The 23,751-nt window shown below is 31.7% G+C and overlaps 2 protein-coding genes and 1 long non-coding RNA gene across 3 annotated transcripts; 1 reads left to right on the top strand and 2 right to left on the bottom strand.

Annotated features, from left to right (window-relative positions):
• Positions 1-202: 202 nt before the first annotated feature.
• LOC107899017 (laccase-7) lies at positions 203-3,803 on the bottom strand. The gene is made up of 6 exons (XM_016824612.2): positions 3,673-3,803; positions 3,430-3,581; positions 1,908-2,152; positions 1,671-1,799; positions 621-1,577; positions 203-539 (listed from the first exon to the last, which is right to left on the bottom strand). Exons 1-6 carry the CDS (start codon positions 3,760-3,762, stop codon positions 409-411), a joined length of 1,704 nt encoding a protein of 567 aa, XP_016680101.1. The 5' UTR covers positions 3,763-3,803; the 3' UTR covers positions 203-408.
• A 1,089-nt stretch (positions 3,804-4,892) lies between these two features.
• LOC107899018 (mitogen-activated protein kinase 8) lies at positions 4,893-6,153 on the bottom strand. The gene is made up of 2 exons (XM_016824613.2): positions 5,563-6,153; positions 4,893-5,381 (listed from the first exon to the last, which is right to left on the bottom strand). The coding sequence occupies exons 1-2, from the start codon at positions 5,836-5,838 to the stop codon at positions 5,331-5,333; spliced, it is 327 nt and encodes a 108-aa protein (XP_016680102.1). The 5' UTR covers positions 5,839-6,153; the 3' UTR covers positions 4,893-5,330.
• A 684-nt stretch (positions 6,154-6,837) lies between these two features.
• Positions 6,838-9,075, top strand: LOC107899020 (uncharacterized). Its single transcript, XR_001684555.2, has 3 exons — positions 6,838-6,901; positions 7,784-7,954; positions 8,792-9,075. It is a non-coding gene; the product is annotated as an uncharacterized lncRNA (long non-coding RNA).
• The last annotated feature ends 14,676 nt before the right edge of the window (positions 9,076-23,751 follow it).

Here is a 23,751-nt window from a genome sequence, read left to right as displayed (position 1 = left end):
TTAGAAACAAAAATTAATGTTAAAAGGAAATAAAATTTTATGGACTGGAGGTTGGACGGAGTGGAAATAGACTTTTCTACCAAACATTGAATTTGAATTTTAGAATGGTCAATCTTGGGAAGCCCTTACCTTATTACCACATCCATCCAATCAGAATTAATATAAGGACGAAAAAACAAGACAAAAAGGGCGTCAAGAAAGACCAAACGGAAGAAAAACAAAGGGAATATTTTTATAATTAAAAATAATATCCTGATAAATAGAATACGAGTAAACAACGCTTTGTATAATTGGATATCATTATTGGATTTTAGATCTGTTTTCATAAATTAAAGGGACCATATATGAAATCAAATCCAAATAAATATTAAGAAACTTCAGCCATGGTTTTGTGCAAAATTTGAACTTCTAGCAATTTGGTAGATCTACCGGAGGCAAAGGCAAAGTTGTTTCGGGAGTTGGTCCATTCTCAACCATGAAAACAGTGCCAAGGCCATAGGTCAAGTGCGAGTCCAAGTGGCAATGCATTATCCATACACCTACATTTATATTGAAAGTATTTTCAGTATACGTAGTGAATCAAACTTACGAATGAATAGCAATGATAATGGAAAGCTAACCTGGATTATCGGCTGTGAATCTAATGACTGCCCATCCTCCAGCTGGAACGCCAATTGTGTTACGAATTTGTGGGTCGACAAGGTTGAACATCTCCCTATGCTTGGAAGGGTTATAGTTCCCAAACCCTTGAGCCAATACGTGGAAGTTTGAGCCATGGAGGTGCATGGGATGGTTCTCCACTCCAATAATAGCAGTGTTCTGAAGCATCATCTCCACTGTTGAGTTGAACTTTAGCTTCGTCACCTTAGTAACTTTTGGAGCAAAGAGAAACGCTGGGTTGTAGTTGTTGATAGTAGCATTGGTATAGTCAAATTCAATGGGGGGCTTGGCAGGGAAATCCGTGGTGTAGATGCCATCCACGTTCGAATAGAAGGCTTGCAGCAATGACATTCTCTTGGGTGGCACGAAGGATTGGTTGTTCATGCTCGCTGAGAGTTTGGTTCCCTTTGGACCCAGGCATGTCCTGTTTGCTTCGCAAGGAGTGAACCCTAATCCAACAGTCACAAACATTTTGTAGTCCACGTTTTTTGGAACCTGTGCCCAATGAGGTCCATCCTTCAAACCGTTTAAACTACTAGAGAACTTGTAAGCCGTAGCAGTGTCATTGAAAGCGGGGAGGGTTGGCATTAACGGCGTTGCTATGGGTGGGGCACCATCATACACCACGACGCCCCTTGTGGTAGTATTATCATACGGTATACCAACTGAGGTAGAATACGGACTAGCGGCCATGTAATACGACCCAATGTCTTGATCGGCGACTAGCAATGCGTCGACGGTCTGACCTGGGGCTATCATGATGATGTTGGTGACATAAGGTTTCGTATAGGCAGCGTCGACGGCGACAACCGTCAGGTTGTGATTCGCTATCTTGTAGAAAAGCTGTCCGTTGAGTGCAGTGTTGACTATGCGTAAGAGATAAGTCTTTCCTGGCTCAACCTTAAGCTTGTACATGTCTGATTAAAAATCAATTCACAACATGTAAACCTGCGGTGTTTCAAATATTATTCTTTAATGGAATATATTAATGATTATGGATAATTAATTACGGTTTTGAGAGCATGGATAGAGATCTCCGGGCCATCCATTTATAGTGAAAGCATCAGAAATATTTGGTAAACCTCCACTGGTCACGGCCTCGTCCTCAACATCCATGACGTTAGCATTCCACCACTCGCCTGAAAAACATAAAAGCTTTCATTGTCATCTTTGTGGATGGTCAATAAATTTTTCAATCATTAAATTAATAATGAGTGTTTAAGATAGGTCGTTAACTAATGCTGTACCTAATATGATAGTGACTTCTCTGTGGGGCTTAGGGAAGGGATACTTGTGGCCTGATTTCGGACGAATAATGAGTGCGCCATGGACGGTGGCTCGTAGCCACGAGACATGAGCATGCCACCACAGGGTTCCTTCTTGACCGCTGATTTTGAACTTGTATGTATATTTATTCCCAGGGAGCATGGGACACTGAGTTATCATGTTGGGTCCATCCGCCCAGCAGCTCAGTTTTTGAAACACTCCATGCCTATTCAAACAATCACCAGTTGTTAGATCAGAATCTTTACACATATCATATTAAAGTTGAACAAATTATTTAGCGCACTCCACAAAGTTTTTTAATTTCACTTATAAAGTCATTATATCAAATATGAACTATTTAAAGAAAATTCAAATTTTACCACGTGTGTGTGGAAACTACGTATTTAGAATACGAGAGTGTGTTTAAAAATAACATATGATAAATAATGAAACAAATGGTTTGAAACTAATTAATAACACATACAATATGTCAAATGAAAAGAATATATTAAATTGTGAATACACGAAATTTATACACGTAAATAAGTCATATTAAAAATATTAAATTTAAACACATAAGTACATCTATTTTGAGTTTATGTCGAGTTAACTGGTGATACAAACTCAATCAACAACATTATAAATACTAGATTTTATCACACCCACGATGTGGGGGAAAGAAAATATTTTATATTGAATATAGGTGGAGTGGTAATGAATTTGTATTTTAATACTATTTACCATGTGTTCGATCCTTGAATATGTAATTATTTTAATTAAAAAATTATATAAAAATATGAAAAGGAAAAAAAAATCATCATAATAATATTAATTATAATTAAGAAAATATTCTATAATTTTATAATTGAGTTGATGACCTGATTAAAGGTAACTATAAATTAATAAAATGTTTAACTAGTATAAATAATAACTAAAAGCAATTGATTTTTAAAAAATATAGTTTAAGAATACGACAATTATTCCTTTAAATTAAGGAAAAAAAAAGAATACTATAATATATATTAATTGTATAAACTAGTCGTACGACATACTGAAAAGAAATATAAAAATTAATAATTGAAAAGTAATAAAAACTATACATAATTATTGAAAAAAATACACATGAGAAAAAGTAGTGGAGTGAAATTTTAAATATTGTTTTTTAGATAATGTCGAAAATTACTCAAAACCTCTCAAAACTTATAAATAAAAAAATAATGCATTTCAGCACACACGAACTCACATTCTCTTGTATTGACAATAATGTCCATGTCAATCGAATTAAAATTCAATTAAATTTATTATGGATATTATACGTCTCCTATTGTTATAAAAAAAAATGAAAACTTCTTTTGAACTAACAAATCAAGAACCGATTTGGAGTATTACGAAAGTCAAGTCTTGATCACCATCAAAAAATGATTATATAACAGAAACAGGCTGGGACCGGAAGCTTTGTTAAAGGAAAACCAGTTCAAATGAAAGTAAGGACTAAGGACTAACCAGTGAACAGTCAAGTTGTAGGGTGACTTGTTATAGACATGAACAATAAGTGTGTCACCCTCTCGAACTCGGATTCTCGGACCAGGGAAGCTACCGTTTACTGCAACAATCAGCTGGCGATTGCATAGTCGAGTAACTGTCAAGTTTTGAACCTGCAGCATCAAATAAACATCTGACTGATCAGTAACATTTTCTATATACATCCACCTGAAACAGGTTCCAAAGGGTGTTTGAGATTATTACATTGAATGTGTGTTCCACTACTGCTGCTGAAGCTGTTGTAGCCACCACAAGAGTTAAAACGCCGACAAGCAACAAAACAGGGTTCCTCATTTTGAGAGGATCGGAGACAATTATTAGAAGATATAAGGCAAAGTGACCTGGAGCCTCTTAGATATATAAAAAATATATTTTAAAGATATGTTTTTTATATATATATATATATAAAACCCTTTGTTTCAATTTTCTCTGTGACGTATTCAGTTTTGACATATAAAACTCTTGCTTGATTCATGAAATGAAGAGGCGACATCCTAAGGTAAAATTTGTTGGCACTGCAAATTAAAAATAACAGATAAAGCCTTGTTGGGTGAAATAAACAGATAAAGAAAGTATGGGTAATTTAGATTCTGTTTCCTTTCCATCTATCTGTGTTCCCTAATATGCTTCGAATACCCTGAATATAATTTAATATGCTCCTATAAAAGAAAACTCTATGGTAACAATATATAGAAAGAGTATTAATTTCTTTTCCCACAATTTACTTTTGAAATTATGAGTGAGCAATTTGTTTATATAAATAAATCAATTTAAATATGTGACTATAATGATATTTATAAATGAATATTAATGTCATAACATCTATATAAATATTTAATTAAGTTGATATCATAAATTTAATTTATAATATTTAGAAATTAAATCAATTCGTAAATAAATAACTAAGCACAAATAGAATAAATAAAATAATTAAAAATTCTACTGTGGCCAGAGCTTAGTCACGAGTATGACTAAATAATCTATGAGAAAAATAAAAACATTTTTCAAGATTTTGAAAATAATGAAATATATGTAAATAAAAAAAAAAGAATAAACTAATATATCGAAAATTCCAACCTTAGGTGCGACGTTTGCCTCAATGTCATAATTGATCATCAATTTTTTTTTGTCTTGTTATGTAAGATTTTCATTCAAATTTTGTGAATTAATTAAGTCTAAAATAATATTTTTTAATTTAAAGGGATTAAGTGTTTTACTTTAATAAAAGTTAAATTTTACTCGTACATTCAATTTTTGATAGGATATCGGATTAAAGATTGATCATTAGAAATTGATCCTTCTTCTACCTATTAGGATTACACAACAAACACAATTAAAAATTAATAGAAAAATTATAATTTCTATCACTTAGGGCTTGTGTAACGTTAAGGAAAAATGTTAGAGAGAAAAATCAATTTAGGCATAATTGCAAAAAAATCCCTCAACGTTTGAGAGTTTTTGATTTTGTGCTCTTGACCTTTTTATTTTTGGACTGACACCCTTAACATTATGATTTTTTAAGAAATCAACCCAATTTTAATGGTTAACTCACATTGACCATTAATCAAATTGTAGGTTAACATAATAGCCCATGTGGTGTTTCCAACACCACTAAAAAATGGGCTGTTTCCAACGCCATCTATTTAACAAAATTTTTTCTCTCATTTTCTCTTTTGTCAAACACCACTTTTTTCTTCAAGACACATGGTTGCTGCCATTTTTTTCTCTCATTTTCTCTCTTGCCAAACACCATTTTTCTTCTTCAAAACACCATTTTTCTTCTTCAAAACATATGGTTGGAGTAACTGGAGATGAATGCAACCCGGTTTCAACAAAAAACCCGAACCCAAATTCCATTTGCTTCACCGACGATGCTGAGTTTGTGGATCCGGATCCAGGTCACTCTTTCGAAGCTGTTGAACAATAGGTATAAACCACGCAAATCCACGGTTTAGCTCCTTAAATGAAAAATGTCTCCTTAATTTTTCAGTTTTACATTAAAAAAACAACGATCACAGTTCAAAATTTTGAATCGTTTAAAAATAGCAATTGCAAAGAAAGCAGATGAGATCTGAAAAAAACAAGTAAAATTACCTTTTTGTGAGAATCCATGGAAGAAATAGAAAAGTAATGACTCTTAGGAACTTTAACAAGCCTTAAGGAAGAAAAATAAAAATCCTGAACGACAATATCAGCCGTTGATTCTTGTGATTGTTTTTGAGTGAGGGTTAGAGTAGTAGAAGATGACGAAGAAGTATCATGATGATCGATGATAATGTTATTATTTTGTTGATTCGAAGAAGAAGGAATCAAATGGCAACGTTGAAACCAGCGACGAACACCATCCACGAGACTTCCACTTCCCCCCATATACTATTTTTTACTTGGATTCACAGCCAACCAATATCAACATTAATAATTCCCTTAATAATTTTCCGCTGGTTAGCATAGCCAGCTGTGGTGTCTAGGTTGTCAACATCGTAGTCAAAGCTAAATTTTGTTTCAAGTGGAAAAGGGACAATGTCCCTTTTAATACTGTATATATGCTTATAAATACAATTTCTGTCATTTTGGAAGCCTAATAGAAATTGTTATTCGAGGCTTCGTCTGTAATCCTAAAGTTTCTACTGACCATGTTTAGGTTAATTTAAATTTCATATGTTTTGAAGAAGAAAAATGGTGTTTGGCAAGAGAGAAAATGAGAGAAAAAATGACAGCAACCATGTGTTTTGAAGAAAAAAAGTGGTGTTTGGCAAGAGAGAAAATGAGAGAAAAAATTTTGTTAAATAGATGACATCATTTGTAACAGCCCATTTTTTAGTGGTGTTGGAAACAGTGGTTTCGAGGCCAACAATTCTGACAAGTAAGTTTGTAAATATTATATTTAATATTTACGAGTTAATTTTGATTTTAAAAAGGTTTTTGATATTGTGATTTTTGTTTTATAAGTGATTTATTAAGTTCAAGTGGTATCACTCTAAGGTCAAGTGGTTTTAGAAATTAAGGTATCGCGATTTCATTTTTTATAAACTGAGCTGTAAATATTTATAAAAATATTTACGGAGTGTAATTAAGGTGATATTAAAGTTTTGTTGGAAAATTTTATCGTTTCGATAGTTAATTAAGCAAAAAGGACTAAATCGCGTAAAGTGTAAAAGCTGTGTTCTATAAGCTAAAGGTATTAAATAGCTATATAAATTTAAAGTGGAAGTCCTTATATGATAAATATACCATTAAAGGTGATAGTGGATGTGCATGGCTGGCATTAGTGTAATTTTTAAAGTTAGGTAAGGGTAAAATGGTATTTAGGTATTAAATGAATAAATAAAGAAAACATAAAGCTTTCATCTTTATTTTTCTTCCTCAACTGAAAATTTCAGCAAGAAATAAGCCATGGATGCTGGAAAATTTTAGCTAGTCAAATTCCTTGCATGTAAGCCCCTAAACTATCAGTTTCTTGTAATTTTTATGTTTTGAGATCGTAGCAACTAGGTCCAACTAGCTCGTACCTTCAATTTTGAAACTGTTAAAGATTTTGAATGTTTCCATTGATGAATATTGTGATTTTTGATGTTAGATGATGAATTTGGAAGGTTGATTTATATTTATAAGTATTTTGTTAAGTGATTTTGATGAATTTTTTGATTAGGGACTAATTTGTTAAATTAATAAAAGAACAAGGATTTAATGTGAAATTTTTGTATTAATGGGCTGTTTTGGATACCATGAACATTGGGATAAGCTCAATTTTGGGTAAAAATGGTTAATTTGCATGTTTTGGGCTCAAGGACTAAATAGAATAAAAGTAAAACTTTAGGGGTAATTTTATAAAATGTCAAAAATGACCAAATTTTATGAAATGAATTATTTTACTGTCTAAATTAATATATTGAATTAAATTATTAATTTAGATCAAGATCGGATGAAAAAATCGAGGAAAATAAAAAATTACCAAAATACCCCTGAATTTTGGTATTTCTGCAATTTAGCTAGGTAAGTTCGTATGAATTATACTATGTATATTTTTGATTAAATTGAATGTTATTATATGAAATTTTATTGGAAATGAATCGATGTATATATGTTATTTTACGATTTAGCTTATAATGAAATGAGGAAAATTCAACGACGCACGATGATTGTCAGGTCCCGTTTGAACCTTAGGGATATTTAGGATACAAATGAAATGTCATTTGGGGTGCTGGTCTTATACGTCCTACTGGTGGCTGAGTTTTCAGCATGTGTTGCGGTTACTTTACAGCTTGTGTGAGCAACACCGTGTAGCTACGTCTTGACTGACAATTTGTGTGAACAGACCCAATTATGGCTCGAGGGAGAACATTGATATGAGATATGAGATGGTAGTGGTTTTGACCACGTGTTGGTACATAGTTTGCGAGATTCACGCGTATTCGATATCATTCTAGTGGTTCAACAGGCACAATTCTATTACGAGATGATATGAGTTCGATACGAACTAATACAGGTATATATGTGAAATACATGGAAATGATGGTACATGATATATTGATATATTGTAATGGATGATATATGTATATGATGAAACGGTAAGATAGTGATATGTATCATGACATGTACATATATGAACATATTTGATATCTTGATAAATGGTAAATATGTAAGTTGAGACGAGTAATGAACTCAAGTGTGACATGCTGAGAAAATAACGTTATCAATGTTGAATTTATATGAAATATGTTCAAGTATGCTAACAAGTGTTGCTGTTTGATGCTTAGGCAAGTGCCAAGCTGTTGGTTAAATGGTATTATGTTTACTTATAAGTCGTATTGAAATGGTAAGTGCTTAAATGAAATTATACTTATACTCTTGAATAAGTGGTAAGGTTTAAATTATGCAAATTCTTATGAAATGGTTTATCATGTGATTAACTCTAAAAGAGCTATGTTTAAATGCACTAGCTTATGGCTATGGTTGATGATATGCTTGTGTCTTGTTTATTATAAATATGAAATGGAACGATGAGTTAAACTGATGATGTTATTTAAGATAAAGAAAGTAAATGTAATGGAAAGTAATAACATGCAAATGAAAGGAAGAAAATTGAAAGAGGTTTAAAGTTTTTATAAAATCCTACTTTGTTAAGGATGATAGGTATAAGTGATACTGTGGAATTATTCAATTTATGAGTTGTTGAATTTGGTTTCATGAATCGTGTGGTATCGATATATGATTATTCTTGAAATGTATAAATTTCATATTTGAAATGGATAGATATGATTAAAGTTTATATGATCTTACGAAGCAGTCATTGCTTACGTAGTTATTTTTCTTTACTTTTCAGACTATCAGAAGCTTGATTAGGTTGGAAGCTCGTTGGAGATTTATCACACTATCCAACAATTATATTGGTAGATTTTGATATCTTGGTTAATGTTATAATGACATGTATAGGTATTTTGGCTAATGTTAGCCTATGTGTTTTGGTTGTAGAAATGATTATTTGGTTAGTTTGCATTTTGGCATTGTGTTAGTAAAATGATATATATATTATAAGGTGTATATAAGTAGCCTTGTAATGTTTGATATATGACTTGTTATGATTCAATGATGGTAGATAGAAAAGTAGATGAATGTGCGCATATTAGATATGACATATAACTTGTTGTGAATTGGTGTTTTACCATAATAAGCATATATGTATTTTGATACTAATAATTATGTGGTACAGTTGGTACCAAATGGTATGTTTTGATAAGTGATTTACATGTTGTGTAATGATGAAAACTTAGTTAGAAGTTAATCAATTATTTTGGCCAAGTTGAATACAAGGTTATACATGTTTTAATGTTGTCATTTGAGGTGCCTTTGGGCATATTGGTTGGATGTTATTGTACCATGTGTTTGGCTTGATTATGCATGGTTTTGGTGCCTTTTGAGGGCTTAAGTATATGTGCAAAAGGGATTATAGGTACATGTTGAAAAAGGTGAGAAAAATGGCTTGTAAAATAACCTATTTTCTTCCACACAAGCAGAGACACTGGCGTGTGTCTTAGCCGTGTGTCAGGTTACCTAGCCATGTGTCCCCTATAGTTTTCAAAGGGTTGCTGGTGAAGTCTTACACGGCCTGGAACACGGGCATGTGAGGTTATTTCGAAGGGTACAGAGCTTAGCACACAGTCGTGTGGTTGGCCATGTGACCCAAGTCAGTGAGTTACACGAGCACAGACATGAGCTGGGACACGACCGTGTGTCCCTATTTTGAATGCCTACATGGCCTAAGACACAGGCGTGTCTCTTGGCCATGTGAGTCATGTGGCCTAGCCACATGGCTGTGTGACCCCTTTAGTTTGTAAATTTCCATCTTTCCAAGAAATTTCTATATGTTTTTGATTTAGTCTCGATTTGTTTCTAATGTTTTTTTTAGGGCCTCGAGGGCTCGTATAATGGACAATATGTATGCTATTGATTGGTTTTGCTGTTATTGATGATATGAATTAAATTTTTTAAAATTTTTGATAGTTTTGAAATGTAAACTCCGGTAATGCTTTGTAACCCTGTTCTAGCGACGGATACGGGTTAGGGGTGTTACATCATCTATGACATTGTGCGCTTATGTGGCATGACAGATGGGCTATTATGTTGACCTACAGTTTGAAACTGGGCTGATTTCTTAAAAAATCATAATGTTGAGGGTGTCAATCAAAAAATAAAAAGGTCAAGGGCACAAAACCAAAAGCCCCCAAATGTCGAGGGTTTTTTTTTTTGCAATTATGCCATCAATTTATCGTAGTGTTCTTGTTTGTCAAATCCAATGGCTAACTCCAATTCCTCATCAAGTAAATCTTACTTGTGAAAATCATATTATTCTAAAAAACCTAAAATCATTGTTTATGTAATGTAATATTAGGGTTTTGATTTGCATAGCATCCTGATAATTGAATTTGAAATATGCTATCATGAGCTTATTTAAAGAATATATGATTTTCCATTACAAATTTTCTCTATGATAATATTTACGTGGTTCCAAGTAACCTATAAAAAATAGATTTTATGAATTTCACAATAGAGGTGCTCATGGGCCGGGCCCATAAAAAAATTTCAGCCCGGCCCGAAATATGGGCCTGAAATTTTGCCCAGGCCCGGCCCGAGAAAAAATCATAAGCCCGAGCTCGGCCCATTTTTTAATAAATACTAAAAATTTATTTTTAAAATTAAAAAAAGTATTTTAAAATTAAAAAAAATTAAAAAGTATTTTAAAAATATTTTAAAAATTAAAAAATAATAAAAAAAGTATTTTAAAAATATTTTAAAATTAAAAATTAAAAATATAAAAATATTTATTATATCGGGCCGGGCCGGGCCCTAGCCAAAAAAGTGGTGCCCGAGGCCCGTCCCGTTTTCTAAATGGGCCTCGTTTTTTTGCCCAAGCCCATATTTTGGGCTTATATTTTTACCCAAACCCTCCCATATTTCGGGTGGGCCGTCGGGCCGGGCCGGGTCGCCCGGCCCATGAGCACCTCTATTTCACAATAGGTTTTATGTTTTATGTATGATTAACATGTAAAGTTGATAAATGTTGATGAGTTTGACGGTGAAGGATCTTTGTAGATTTAATTTTATCTTTTATTCATAATCGATTTGATCAAATATGCGATGAATGATTTTATGAAAGATAATGAGGTTAGCACATCAAGTTGCGAGTGAAGTTAGCATATTCACCATGCCAACATATTTTGGTTTTGATCGAGGGTTTTACTATTTTTCTAATTTTAATTCAAAAATATATAATTAATAAGTTATATTTTGGTATATATATTTATGGATATGTCAAATCATGAGTATTTTATGTATTTTACATGAATGAGTATTTAAATTTTTTATCTCCTAGCTGATTGAGTCTTAGCTTGATTGGTACGGGCATTGTTGCCAATGTAGGAGGACGTGCGTTCTAGTGTGTTAAAGTGCATTATCCTCCTATTTATGGGTTGAGGAGGGGCTATGGGTAGTTTTAAGCATTGTGTCAAAAAAAGTAGATATGATCAGAACCTATAATGAGATTATTTAAAAAAATTATCTCTTAAAGTTGAATATTTTTTAAATTGATGTCTATGTGATGTGTATAATTTGTTAGTCACCAAAGTGACCAAATTGGAAGGATTCGTAGATGTCAATTAAATCATGTATATAAAATTGTTAATATCCATGTAATTAATGAAATGCTTATAAAGGAAAAATGGATGAATTGGCTTTCACTACTCATTAGAATTTCAGAATTTTCCCAAAGGTGAATTATTTATTCTATGAATAGTGAAAATTGTGGTGGCAAATTAATATTTTTTTAGATATATATTTGAATTGCCAAAGATAATGTGTATATTTGATGAGAATTATTTATTTTTCCGTTAATGTTGTTAGAATTTATTTATGATAATACATTGTAGTATCTACCCGAATGAGAACTAGGATATACTTGGATTGTTTATATATCTGAATTCATAAAGTAAATATATTTTGAGAATTTATGTATTGTTTTACTTTATGTATTCTTTTTTAGTCTTTTCTCTTTATTCACAAGCTTCATTGTTACTTTGTTTAATAAAGTTGAACTTCTTTTAATGGAGTGAATAAGTCAATTTCTATTTAGGTGTTTTTGATCTTGGCTTAGCATTATTATAAGATAAACTTGTTGCTATTGTTGACTTAAATAGTGATGAAGAGATGTTGTACCATAAACAATGGTAATGATAAAATAGATTAAACTTTATGTTTTTGCCAATAACTATTGCCAACAACATTAAGACCACAATTCCACAAATTGAAAGCACAAAAGAATTTTATGCTTGTGGAAGAATGTTTTTGCTTTGTAGATAAGTCACTAGTCGGTTCCTTAATGGCACAACTCATGACCATGAAGTATGATGGGTCTAGGGGAATAAAAGAACATATCATCGAGATGGCTAATATTACAGTAAGGCTAAAGACCTAGGGGATAACTCTTTTTAAGTGCAGTTCATATTGAACTCATTACCTTCAAATTATGAGTCATTTCAAATTAACTATAACACTATTAAAGATAAGTGGAGCGTTAATGAATTGACTAGTAAGCTCATTTAGGAGGAAGAGTGTAACACCCCATACTCGACTCGTCAATCGGATCCGGGTATGGAGCGTCACAAATGGACCTAGTTCACCTATTCTAAATTTTGTAACATAACTGCTAGAAAATAGTCTAAAAATAAAATATTTGAAATTAAAAATAATAATTCTTACAACTAAGGCCTTAAGCCATTAAATGCTTAGTCTCTTAAATTTTTTTCTCTAATCCGACTGTTTATTTACAATGAAATTCTTACAACTCTTCCCAGAGGATAACTACCCTTTTTCCCAAACCCTAGGGGTGTTATCTGGTCATGACAAAAATCCTGAGGTGAAGCCTTTGATAGTACCCCCTTCCCATGTGCATGATTTTTTTGCTTGCGATCCCCGATTTTGTCATTGTCTAGCTAGGTCCCTCATCTAAGTCTTCAATCATCCTTGCAAATCCTACAAACATCAGAATCTGGTAAGTTCAAACGAACTTAGTGAGTTCTGTTACTGCCCATTAATAACCCTATCGATGCGTCAGCAGTATATTCATCTATTCGGATCAGGTAAATTTCGAGGCAAAAGTGTATCTGCTTCAGTGGTTAAGTGTTCTAGGTGTGTGTATGAGGTCTTAGGTTCAAGTCCTATTTTTGGAAAATTTTATTATTTTCTTGATCCAAGCCTTATCCTTGTTGGGTGGGCTTATATTACATTATTTGTAAACTCATATTAGAATGAGCTTGTTGGTTCGAATGGTAAGGAGTTAGCTTGTCCTAACGTTTCGTGTTCGAATCCTTGTACGAGCATGGATGTTAATTTTTACGATGGTTGCATGATAAAGGTTCGGTGGAAGTAGAATTTCGAGGTAGTTGAGAGTTAGTGGGTTGGTTAGTAGTGGGATAATATAGGGGTTGAGATATTATGGGAATTAGTTTGAATTTTTATTTTAATTTCTCAATTTTTTTCCTTTCTCTCTCTGACGTTTTCTTCTCTGTTCCACTATCAATTTCTTTTCTTTTCTTTTTTGATTTCGGTCTTATTTCTTCCTTCGATTTTCGATCCATTTGTGTGCTTCGTAAGTAAGATTTCGATATGGGTTGAGGGAGTTGTTGTGTATGCTTTAGTTTCCGTGGGTGTTTTGGGCTGATTTGTTATACCATTTTGATAGGTGTTTATTAGGGAATTCGAGACCCTTTAGTTGCGTAGTGAAGTTTTGAGGCTGTTATTGTTGAGGGTTCTGTTCATTCTAGGGGCGTGATTGCTTCGAAACTGTACCAGGTGTGTACTCTTAAGACAAAAAATTCAGCTTCGGCAAAAGCCAAAAATGGAGTTTATCGATGCCACATGGGCGTGTGGTTGGCTATGTGCGAGACACGATCGTGTGACTGACGAAGGCGTGGCTGTGCACAAGACACGGCCGTGTGACGGAATGAGTGTGGTCGTGTGGGCCACACGGGCTAGGTCAGATTGGGAATGTGGGCTCACATGAGCTTGTGGGTTTTGGGCTAGGCCGTGTGGGCCACACGGGCAAGGCTAGTCTGGGCGTGTTGGCCTACACGGGCACGTGGGCCCAAAATTTCAAAATTTTTCCTAAGTTCGCACTGGTCGTTCTGATCGACTGTGGGCCTACCGTAGGGCCAGTAAGGGCTAACCAAACCCTAATTCTTGTGATCTAATAATCTGCTAGTCTAATCTGAGTAGGACACTGATGTGTATGTCTGACTGTTTTGTTTGAGTATATATATGTTATCTGTATACGAGCATGTTAAGCATGTTAATTCTGTATTCTGTTTCTATGTTTGGGGTGATATTTGCATATGTGGAGGAAGTGGTCAGTACGACGACATTTCGCCTATATTCTAGCAGCTTGATTGCATATTATTCTGTCATGTGTCGCATCGACACTATATGGTGTGTAGAGGATGGATGTAGGATTCTGTATATCTGTTCTGCTTTTTTGATTCTACTATCTGTATCTGTTATAGACTTAGGTCTGAATCTGTATCTGACTGTATATGAAATTCTATGTATGTTGCATGACTTTCTGTTGGGTTACATAATGAGTATACGAAAACTCACATATGTTTGTTTATTCTTTTCAGGAAATCCACAGACTTAGGCGGATCGGTGTAGCGGAGGCTTAGCGGTGACCACTCGACTGAGATTTGTTTTCATTTAGTAATAATGGTTTTAATTTAAAATCTGGTTTTCTTGAGAGTTTGTAATTTTTTGGGACTCTATGGACTCTATGGTTTTAACGTTTGGTTTTGGATTTCGTTTTGCTTTCTTTTCCGCAACATTGACAAAACATTACGCAAACAAATGGTTTTAACAAATATTTTTTCTTAAACACGAGCTCGGTTTTATTTTAAACAATTTCCAAACTTCCGCTGCGAAATAAATGGTTAACTTTAAAGAACAACTTATAACAGTTTCAGTAATGAACATGTTTTATAATACCTGGACGTTATATCAAATAACTAAATATGGTTTTATCGAAGTATCGTCAGTTTCAAAACCCTTCATCGTAACACTCCCAGATTCGACCATAACGTTGAGTTATTCGAACTCGAATTGTAAAATTCAATTTGACTCGAAGTTGAAAATTGAATTAATTATTCAAGTTGACTCGAAAAGATTGAATAACTTAATTCAATTAACTCTAAATTCAATTTTTTTTATTTTTTTAATCAAATTTGCACTAACTATTCTTTAATCTTTGTATAATAATTATAATACATATGTAATAGACATTTTCCTCATGTTATTACACTAATAACTAAACGAGGTATTAGTGCTATGGATTAAAGTTTTCCTCGATTCGTCCTTCAACTTTTGTCCTTTTGCCTCATCTTCATGCCTAGGAGAGGGTAAAATTCGATTAAAATCGCTTCAATCAATTCAACCGATTAATTTGATTAAATCAATTCGGTTAAAATATATATTTTTAGTTAAGTCAAACATTAGTTATTTTTTTTATTTGGAAGGTCAGTTATTGGTTATCAAAATTCATAATCTAATCAGCAGATTTAATATATAAAATTTTTATTTACTTTAAATATATTTATATAATATATAATAGGGTAAACTACACCCATGGTCACTTTTGTTTACCTTAGGTTACATTTCAGTCACTTATGTTTGAAATGTTACGTTTTAGTCACTTACGTTATTGTGTTGTAACATTTTAGTCACTGAACCATTAATTGTCGTTAATGGTGTAATGGTAAGCTGACGTGGCACGTTAAATTATCATTTCAAACGAAAATTTTAGGTTAAATTATACAATTGGTCCCCATAATTTTTCGTTTTGAGCAATTTAATTCTTTTATGTTCTTTTAACTTTCATTATTTATTTTCTTTATTTTCCATTCTCTTCTGCTTCTCTCTCTGTTTTCCTACCTTCTTTATTTATTTTAACATACTAGGAAGTCGAATTGGTAGTGAAGAAAGAAGCATGATATGGGTTTATGGGTTTTGGTTATAGGGTTTTTGTTATAGGCAAATGATGATAATCGATTTCCTACTTCTTTTTTCACTGCCAATTCGACTTCCTAATATGTTAAAAGAAATGGGAAAGATATGAAAACAGAGGGAGAAACAAAAGAGAATGAAAAAAAAGAGGAAAGTTTAAAGAACATAAAATAAAAAAAATAAATTACTTAACATGAAAAAAATATGGGAATTAATTGTATAATTTAACCTAAAATTTTATTTGAAATGATGATTTAACGTGCCACGTCAGCTTACCGTTACACCATTAACGATGATTAATGGCTCAGTGACTAAAATGTTACAACATGATCACGTAAATGACTAAAACGTAACTGTAATAGCCCATTTTTGCCGGCCCATTCAAAATAAGACCAACCCAAAATCATTAACATAGCCCAAATTAAATACAATTAAACCCAATAAAACTTGGGCCAAGCTTGACCCAATTACAGGGCTCAAGTGGCCTAAAGTCACAAAAACCCTAAGCAGCAGATAGCTGAGACTGCTTGCCCCACGTCGTCCTTGCACGTCGCACGTTGCCTCGCGCTCCAGCACGTTCTTCCTGCAGCAAACAACAAACTACAACCACGAACAATAGTAGAAAAATGTAAGGAAAACTATAAAAAAGGGAGCAGCAGTTTTTTGGGAGTTTTTTTGGCTCTCTTATTTCGGCTATTAAAACCAAATAAGAATCTGTAAAAGGGGGGGCAAAAGATTGTATACAGATATATTTGATAGAAAAAAAATATAAAAAGCAATTTTGAAGGTAATCAGGGGGTTCCATTTTTTCTTTTTTACTGTCTTCGTTTTCTTTATTTTCTTTCTTGTTCTTTAAAACCAAAAGAAACAAAGAAGAAGGGGAACATCTCTTACCGGTGGCAGCGCGCCATCGAGACGCCGTCGTCGTTGTGGCCGATTGGAAGTGGAGTTGAAACAGTAGAGAAGAAGATGAATGTGGCTGTTGATGTTGCAGATGGAATAAGGATTTTAATTAGGATTTGAAATGGGTTTTAAGCATTGATGGGCTATTTACGTTTTTAATCCTTTCATGTTTTTCATCATTTCAAAACCATTGTTTTAAAAAAAATTTGGTTTCGTCAAAGCATTAAATTTTTTTTTAAAAATTTTAAATATTTGGCATTCTTGATTCTCGAGAAAGATCGTGTTCTAACTTACTGGATTGTGATTATTTTTCGATGAATTTGGAAAACCAAATATTTATTTTGTAATAAATTCACAAAGATTTCAAATAAAAGCTTATTCTCGGGAATCCAAGAATGTCGGGTTCTAACTTACTGGTCGTGACATTTTATCAACTCAAAATAAGAATTTCTAAAACCAAAGACGAACTTGATTTTGAAGATTTAAAAATATTGTGCCCTAACTCACTGGGTGTGATGTTTTATTTCTTTGAAATAAGAATGTTTATCATTTTAATTCATTCACGAGTTTACAATTTTTTATTTTAACTCTTTTCAAATTTTCGACATCTAGACATAAAATAATCAAATTTGGTACCGATTTTTGGGCGTTACGAGGGTGCTAACCCTTCCTCGTGTGTAACTGACTCTCGAACCTGGTTTCTCAAATTTCGCAGACCAAAATCGTTTTTAAGGTGAGCCGATCACACCTCAATCAAGGATCGGTGGTGACTCCAATTTTTGTTTTTAAAGTCGATATTCCATGACCAGAACAGGAGGGGATACACGTTACACCACGATTTTGAATCAGAAGAGAGATTTCAAGAAATGGCAGATCTATTCACTCTATCAATAACCGAGCCGGATCTGGTGTATTATAAGGGATTTGCCTTTTCTATTGATTCCTACGGATTGGATCAAAAACAATTCTTGAATGAGGGATAACTTATTTTGTTTTCAAAAAAATGGTTTCGACAGTAACATTTCAAACATAAGTGACTAAAACGTAGCCTAAGGTAAACAAAAGTGACCGTGGGTGTAGTTTACCCTATATAACAAATATATATAATTTACTCAGTCCAGTAGGTTCTTTTTTTCATTTGGTACAAACTTTCACTAATTAATTGTCTCATCCTCGTGCCTTCTTTAGTTCCTCTTTCATCGTCTGCCAATACTTCACCAGTTCATCGTCACCTTCACCTAAGGTGTGCAAAAGGATTTCTAAATTAAAAAAACCATAGTGAATTGAATAGAATAAAACCATTGTTTTGATTTATTCGATTATTCAGCTGAATCTATTTTTATTTTCAGTTTAATTTATTTATTTAATCAATTTTCGATTTTGATATTTTAAACTGAACAATTCATTAAGACCATAAGTCCATAACCCATTTACATACACAAACCTAAATTTAAATTTAATACTCTTAAAAGCTCAAACCCATTAAAATTTAAAACCTCATACACATTAATATTTGAAACACAAATTAATAATTTAAATTTTTATGATATTTATTTTATTTTATTTTATTTTATCATTTAATTTATAAAAAAAATCCCGAATTGATATATACCCATTAAGAACAATAGAAGATATGGGAATTGTATTTTGGCCTGAAAATAAATATTTTTTTGAGTTTATTAAAAAATTGTTTGATTTAATTTTTAATATTTTTATAATTAATTTGAAACAAATTCAAATTCAAATTAAAAGTAATATGATATATCATATATCATATACTAAATTCAAGAAAGAAGAAAAGTGAAAAAAATTAAAAGAAAAATTAAAAGTAAAAAAAAAACTCTAAAAACCCAAAAACCGAATTGAACTGAAATATTTTGTTCGATTTATTTGGTTTTGCTCCCTAGGTCGATTAAGTTTATTTGAATTTTTGTTTAAAAAATTGAACCGAACAAATGCACACCTCTAGCACCATAGGTATTGAAATGTATTCCATAGTAGACAACAAGTTTGTATTTAGATTAAAAGTCGGTTAGGTCAGTTAACTGGTCGAAGTTAAGTCGATTCGGTTAGGTTGGTTAAAATAATCTAAGTTGGTAAGTTCAATTATTATAAATTATTGTTGGATGAATTAATTAAATACAAATAACCAACCAAAATAATATCTTATACAATTGATATGTTTTTCTTTTTAAAGTGTTATAAGCATAGTACAATTAAAGTACAAATATAAATACATGCCTGAATAACCACAAGTATCAATTGTTAAAATACAAACAAAATATTTGGTAATCATAAAATAGAATCAAACTATTACAACACAAATGGACTAAGAATTGGTATAATACAGGCTAAAATCAATGAATTGAACTAAAACTTATACATAATAATGACAATGAAATTTGAAAACCTCTGCATATAATTACGTATGATGTCTCAAATTTAGGTACTCAAAACTCAACTTTTATTTTTACCAAATGTGTTAAGACCTCGTTCACTACTTCTGTGAATGTGTGAGAGTGAAGAGCAATTTTATATTTTTTTGGAACTAGATATGATTGATGTTTGGCGGTAAAAATACTATAGAGGCCTCTATATTAAGAGTCAGATTGTATTTTGTTTCCTTTATTAAAAAATGTGTAAATTAATCTTTATATGTTAAATCAAAAGAAAAATAGGTCCTTTTTATTAAAAAAGTCATCCTTTTTGTACTGTTAAAAATTAGAGTAAGTGATAGAAAAACAAAACAGTAATACTTAAAGTGTCATATGTATTTTGTATTGAAATAAAAAGATTAATTTTTAACAATAAAAATAGATAAAAATTTTAACACACGTTTTGATTGCTTAGACGGATACAACAATGTTAAAAGATTCTAGAAATGTTTATAATTAACACTTGGCAGTTGCAAAGCGTCAATTTGGTTCGAATAATAAAATCCACACGGCAGCCAACCCTTTTAAAATTCACGTTTTTGGGTTTTTTTATTATTATAAATGTTTATATTGTTCTTCAATGATTAAATCAATGAAAGCTTAACCAAGAATTGACTATTGTGCATATGATAATAAATGTGTATTTAATTGGTATATAAAAAAATTATTAGGAATATGATAATCATGAATATTATTTTATTTGAAACCATGAGTTGACTATTTTTCGTTTGTGGTTATTGCAATCAACTTATGACCAAGGGTTATTCTAGACAAAGCTCTAATTCTTTATTATATCTTTTTCTTCTAACTTCAAAAGGAGTAACGGTGAAATCCATAAACAAGGGAAAAAAAAAAGCACATGATTACGTACAAAATCAAAGTTGATGAATTTAAAAAAAAAATCTCAAAAAATTAATTAGGTTTTTATATAAAAATTTCAAATATAAAATATATATCAATTGAATTCTTCAATCAACTTTAATGTTGACTGGCAATTATAATAATCAATCGTTAAAGTTAATAATCAAAAGGTCTTTTTCAGTAGCAAATTTAGAAAAAAACAATTTTGGGATGAATTTAAATTGTATATTTTTATGATAGTAAAAATGCAATTTCTATTTTTTTAATAGCCTATATCTTTATAATTTTTAAAGGATTAAATTAAGTTTTTATCATTTTTGGGGGGCCAAAGTGTAATTTTACTATATTTTGACAGTTCAAGTACCCAATTAGTGCAAAAAAAAAATAGGGACTTAATTGCTTTTTTTTAAAGAGTTAGCAACACCCCAAAACCTAACCTAGAAATTTCAACTAGATTCTGAAAATTACATTGACCACCGAAGTGACCCAAAACAATTTACTGACCAAATTCCTAAATTCCTTTTCGAAAATCATTTTATTAAGCAATTTATTGAAACCAGAAGACAGTTTTGCTTACATTTCACAAATGTTAAATCCCATTTATCACTTCAAAACAGATGGCAACCGAGTTGCTTTTTATGTATTAATTTCGTAATCAAAACAAAATAGTCCTGTGAGAAAAACTGAAACTTTAAACCGAAATTGCTATGGCAAATTCGATTGGTCACTTTTAGTCGGAAATCCCATAAATTATTATCTAAAAAATTGCTTATAAAGTGCAAAATAACATTTCGATGAAATAAGATCCCATCCATGGCTTCAAAATTTAAACCCCAAGTCCCAAAGTTCATAACCCTTACCACAATTTATATAATCGCTTTTACATATTGATTGAAAATACCTTATTAAACTTATGAAAAACTTATTAAAACCAAACTAAAACGAAGCATTCTGAGTCCCCCAGTTTGCCAAGTCCAACTCCTAATCATGTGGCCTACCTGAAAACGAGAAATTAGGGAAGTGAGCTACGAAAGCTCAGTGTAAGTCTAAACGAATGTGAACGGACAATGTAGAAATAAATAATCGAACATACATGCAATAGCTTAATCTGAATCATATTTGGGAATCACTTCAAAGTGAAGCACCACAAAGCATAAGCATTTAACTCGTATTAATCAATAGGATCATATAATAGCGAACAATCATACAGTCGTTTTCAAATCATATCGAAACAGAACATCACATTGTTCTATCATAATCAAGTCAGAGTACAGAATGCAAATCATGCTCAATGTTAACCTATCCAACCTCTACACATCTTCTCCGTAAATCCCACACACATCAATAAGAGTATACTAAACCCTTTCCAACCTCTACACACCACTATCAGGTTATGGTGGACCCATCTAACCAATTCACACCACGAAGAGGTCATTTGCCTTGTTATTATTATGCAGTCACACTGCTAACTTTATAATGCAGTTAAACTACTGAATCAAACTTCCTTCTCTTCGGAACAAATTCTCACACACAGATGCAAATGCGTATGCCAAACTCACAGAGCATATACATATATCGAATAAGATATTCTCACATTTGATTATGAAATAACAGAATCCACAAAATGCAAATTTTCTGATCAACATATCCAGACATTTCCATATATCAGAATATTATACACGATGTCATATAACCAACTTAGGAACATAACCAAACCAAATATGAGAATTACACATATATACAAAATTATTCTAACAAAAATATGCCTTATGAAGACCTACCACAACCAGTATTCGAGTCCTAAACAATCCTACAGAGACTCACCCCAAGCCGTGTGACTTGCAAGTTGACCTAGTTTCTAAAGTGGCACACGACCGTGTGGACCGCCTGTGTGCGGCACACACCTATGTGGCTGCTCGTGTGGTTCGTAAACCACCCCAAATTTTGCCAAAAATAGTAAAATTCACTTCAATTCGATCTCTAATTACATTAGTTTCAAAAGCACACTTGAAAGACAATTCCCATGCACTAACGAACAACCGATTCGCCGTAATTCTACCAACCAGAAACTCAATTTTTCACACACATTCTAAACCTATAAGAAATTTCAATCCAATCCAAACAAAAGATTCAAAGGAACGATTTAAAAACCACAAACCTCACTTACCCGCTAAAGCTTGACAACAAAAGTGTAAAATGATGAATGAACTCCAAAGAAGTGGCAATTAATGATAATAACGTGAAACGATTGAGGCAACAAACAAAATTTTTAAATTTAACGATGAACAAAGAAAGAAAGAAATTAAGAAACATTGATGGACTGAAAAAGAAAGTAATGCTCAAAGAATACAATCCCAACAGAAGCATCAAAATCTAAATTTTGAGAAGAGGAAAAACCAAAATCGTGAAGAAGGGAGATGCGAGGAAAAAGTGGGAAACATGGAAAAAACTTGAAAATTTCTTTAGAAATTATTATTATTTTTATAACAATATTTAAAATCAAACATTAACCTCCTCTAAGCTCACAAGTGGACTTAAACTTGAGACTAAAGGTATACAAAAGCTTAACCACTAAACCATTAAACTCATTGTTAACTTTAAAATCAAGAAAAAAACATAAGAGTCTAAACGAAACTACCAACTCACTTGCGAACCTTAATTCTTCCAATCCCAATTTCAGGATGTTACAGAGTTTGAGTGATTTTTCTATGTATTTTGGCAATTCAAGTACCTAATTAAGTAAAAAAAAAGGCTTAATTACTTTTTTTTGGAAAAGTTTGAGGGCTTTCTACACCCTTAAGCTTTAATTTTTCAACCTATCAAACAAATAGGTAAATTTCAATTTTATGAAATTGTCACTTGATTTTTTTTTAAAAAAATTATCATTTAAAAAGTTATCTTTAATTATTTTTTATTAGTAAAAAACAATTATTCAATCATTTATTTTTTTCTATTCAAAGCATTTTACATAAATATATATATATCAAAATTTTAATAAACATTAAAATTAATCATTATTATTTGATATAAAAAATTATATTAAAAATTGAAGCCTTCCGAATTTGTGGCGAAAACATATTAATCTAAAATTAAAAGTCAGTTGTTGACTTCTTAAATTCAAATATTAATTTCCTAATCTTTACTTTTTCCATAAAACAAACAATAATCCGATTAATTAATTTAAGTTATTAAGTTATAAAATTACGGTAATTTAAAAAAAAATTAAAAATATAGTTATAAATAATATATTATAATATTTAAAAAATGATTAAATTATTTAAAATTGTTAGGACTTAATTGAAGTAGTGGTTAAACTCGTTTCAAATATTTAAATGATATGAGATTAAACCTCGTATCAATATTCTTCCCTTTCTCCGTTTTTTTTTTGTAATATAATTAATATATTATTCAAATCTCCTTAGAAATTGAACCTATAATAACTCCTCTTAATAATATTATCTTTAAAATTAAAATTCATAATTTTTTGGTTACACGGAATATTTGTATGGTAAAAAAAACCATTGAAAGTTGAAGGTATGCGGGA

This window comes from Gossypium hirsutum, chromosome D04 (genome assembly GCF_007990345.1).
Source record: "Gossypium hirsutum isolate 1008001.06 chromosome D04, Gossypium_hirsutum_v2.1, whole genome shotgun sequence".
Classification (NCBI taxonomy): domain Eukaryota; kingdom Viridiplantae; phylum Streptophyta; class Magnoliopsida; order Malvales; family Malvaceae; genus Gossypium; species Gossypium hirsutum.
Note: the sequence above shows the minus strand (reverse complement) of the source record. Positions and strands in the feature narration are given on the sequence as shown.

Excerpts from the sequence above, each read along its gene's own strand:
- LOC107899017 (XM_016824612.2), bottom strand. The coding sequence starts at position 3,762 with ATGAGGAACCCTGTTTTGTTGCTTGTCGGCGTTTTAACTCTTGTGGTG. Across the intron at positions 2,153-3,429 it reads TACAACTTGACTGTTCACTG|GCATGGAGTGTTTCAAAAAC; the intron begins GTTAGTCCTTAG and ends TTGTTTGAATAG. Across the intron at positions 540-620 it reads ATTCACAGCCGATAATCCAG|GTGTATGGATAATGCATTGC; the intron begins GTTAGCTTTCCA and ends ATATAAATGTAG.
- LOC107899018 (XM_016824613.2), bottom strand. The coding sequence starts at position 5,838 with ATGGGGGGAAGTGGAAGTCTCGTGGATGGTGTTCGTCGCTGGTTTCAA. Across the intron at positions 5,382-5,562 it reads CCATGGATTCTCACAAAAAG|CTTCGAAAGAGTGACCTGGA; the intron begins GTAATTTTACTT and ends ATTGTTCAACAG.